Source organism: Diospyros lotus, chromosome 2 (genome assembly GCF_014633365.1).
Source record: "Diospyros lotus cultivar Yz01 chromosome 2, ASM1463336v1, whole genome shotgun sequence".
NCBI lineage: Eukaryota > Viridiplantae > Streptophyta > Magnoliopsida > Ericales > Ebenaceae > Diospyros > Diospyros lotus.
This window is the reverse complement of record NC_068339.1, coordinates 1484252-1486104: the sequence shown is the minus strand read 5'-3', so window position 1 is coordinate 1486104 and position 1853 is coordinate 1484252. Positions and strand designations below refer to the sequence as shown.

The 1853-nt window shown below is 34.9% G+C and overlaps 1 protein-coding gene across 1 annotated transcript; it reads right to left on the bottom strand.

Annotated features, from left to right (window-relative positions):
• Positions 1-201: 201 nt before the first annotated feature.
• On the bottom strand, positions 202-1499 carry LOC127794165 (23 kDa jasmonate-induced protein-like). Its single transcript, XM_052325095.1, has 3 exons — positions 1350-1499; positions 901-1181; positions 202-722 (listed from the first exon to the last, which is right to left on the bottom strand). The coding sequence occupies exons 2-3, from the start codon at positions 1171-1173 to the stop codon at positions 537-539; spliced, it is 459 nt and encodes a 152-aa protein (XP_052181055.1). The 5' UTR covers positions 1174-1181; positions 1350-1499; the 3' UTR covers positions 202-536.
• Positions 1500-1853: the final 354 nt, after the last annotated feature.

Sequence of the window (1853 nt, the reverse complement as noted above, 5' to 3'; positions counted from 1 at the left end):
AGTGAGCCTTACAAGGGTTTATTTTGCTTCCATTGTGTTTTATTTTTTATTTTGAAAAAAATTTAAAACCTATATACACTTGTAAAAATCCACCAAATGTTGGGGTTTATCATATTGTATGATCATCTTTCAAGAACAAGGTAAAATGTCGAACTTAGATGACCACATAACATTTAAATAATTTTTAATACCATTCGCTCATATATAATCATTATTAATCATTAATATATTCAAGCCAGATATCTGTATAATACAACAACATCTCACACATTATATTATTAACTGACACCAATATTAAACCTTGCATCTTGCTAATGCATCCAAACACACGCACAATGATGGATGCTAATTATATGTTACAAACCGTAACCACTAACGCACCATATAGGTACGTACATGCATCGCCCACGCATACATATATAAATATATATATATATATAGCGAGAGAGAGAGAGAGAGAGAGAGAGAGAGAGAGAGAGATCGTTGGCTTTGCCTATGATGGATGAGAATGAGCATATCGACTGAGTTGAAACTTTCTAGTTTGTAATAATTCCCCGGAATATGGCGAATACATCACAGTCATCATTTGGCACCTCTTCGACAATGGCTGTGAAGTCCTCCCACTCTTCCTCGCTGAAGTTAGTGCCACGCTTCAACCTACGTTCAATGTCCTTCCAAACATTACGCTTAAAATGGCCTTTTTCCATGATCTCAGTATAAACCTGCACACAAACACACATATCACAAATCCATAAATAAAAGATTACGTAAATCAGATCAGATCAGATGTATATGTATGTGGGTTTAGAATATATATTTATCCAAGCCACCCATATCAACTCAAATCCCAACAACTGGTTAATCGACAAGCCATTGAGAGCGAGGGGATTTTGAACATGCCTTGAGTGGTTCCCCATATGTGTTCAACCAAGACATCATCCAATCACACTCTTCCCCGTCCGGATTGGTGCAATGATAGATGACAGCGCCCATAGATTTAGAGCGGGCTTCAAAGTCGCCGGTGTGCACAAACATTGCCCACTGGCCAGATGAAATCTTCTGAGGGTACGAGATCGGTCCGATCCGGCCATTTATTGTACGGCACTCCACAAATGTTAGAGTGCCACCAGTTTCATTTTTCATCAGACATATACTAGAGACATTCGACGCCATCTTAAAACCTATATAGAGTATTAAATATACACTTAGATTGCATAAACAGTGAGTAGCATTCCTCATATAATATAATATAATATAAAGTCCTGATTTGCAGTGAATTAATTATATAAAAGTCTTCGATTCAGTTAATTAATTCACTGAATCAATATAATATAGTGGTTGGTTGATACCTGCACTGCACAGTAAACTCCGAGCGAAGCGGGTGATGCTGCCGTGTTGTGTCTCTTCTTGGTCTTGCTTCTTGCCCAGTTCTTCCTCTCTGAGGGCATATATATATATAGATAGATAGATAGGAGTCGTCCTTTGAACAGCCTCAATTGTAAAGCTTTCACACTCACTCTGAAATTCGTCGGTTAAAATTTAGTGTTTAAGATTATAAACTTAGCTTTGTCCCAACTTATCCTTAAGTTATTCTTTTTTACTTTCTGTAATAAAATTCTAAATTCTTGTTTGTCTCTAGCTCCAATCAACGACTAATCAAATTATTATTAAATTATTATATGTAAAAAAATATTAATTATTTTATTATAAAATAAAAAATCCTTAATATAGAGTTTAAAAAGGAAATTTGTCCATCTCAAATGCTTCAAATATTAATAATAATTATAATTCACCGTGAATCAGTACTTTATATTATATTATATGAGGAATGCTACTCACTGTTTATGCAATCA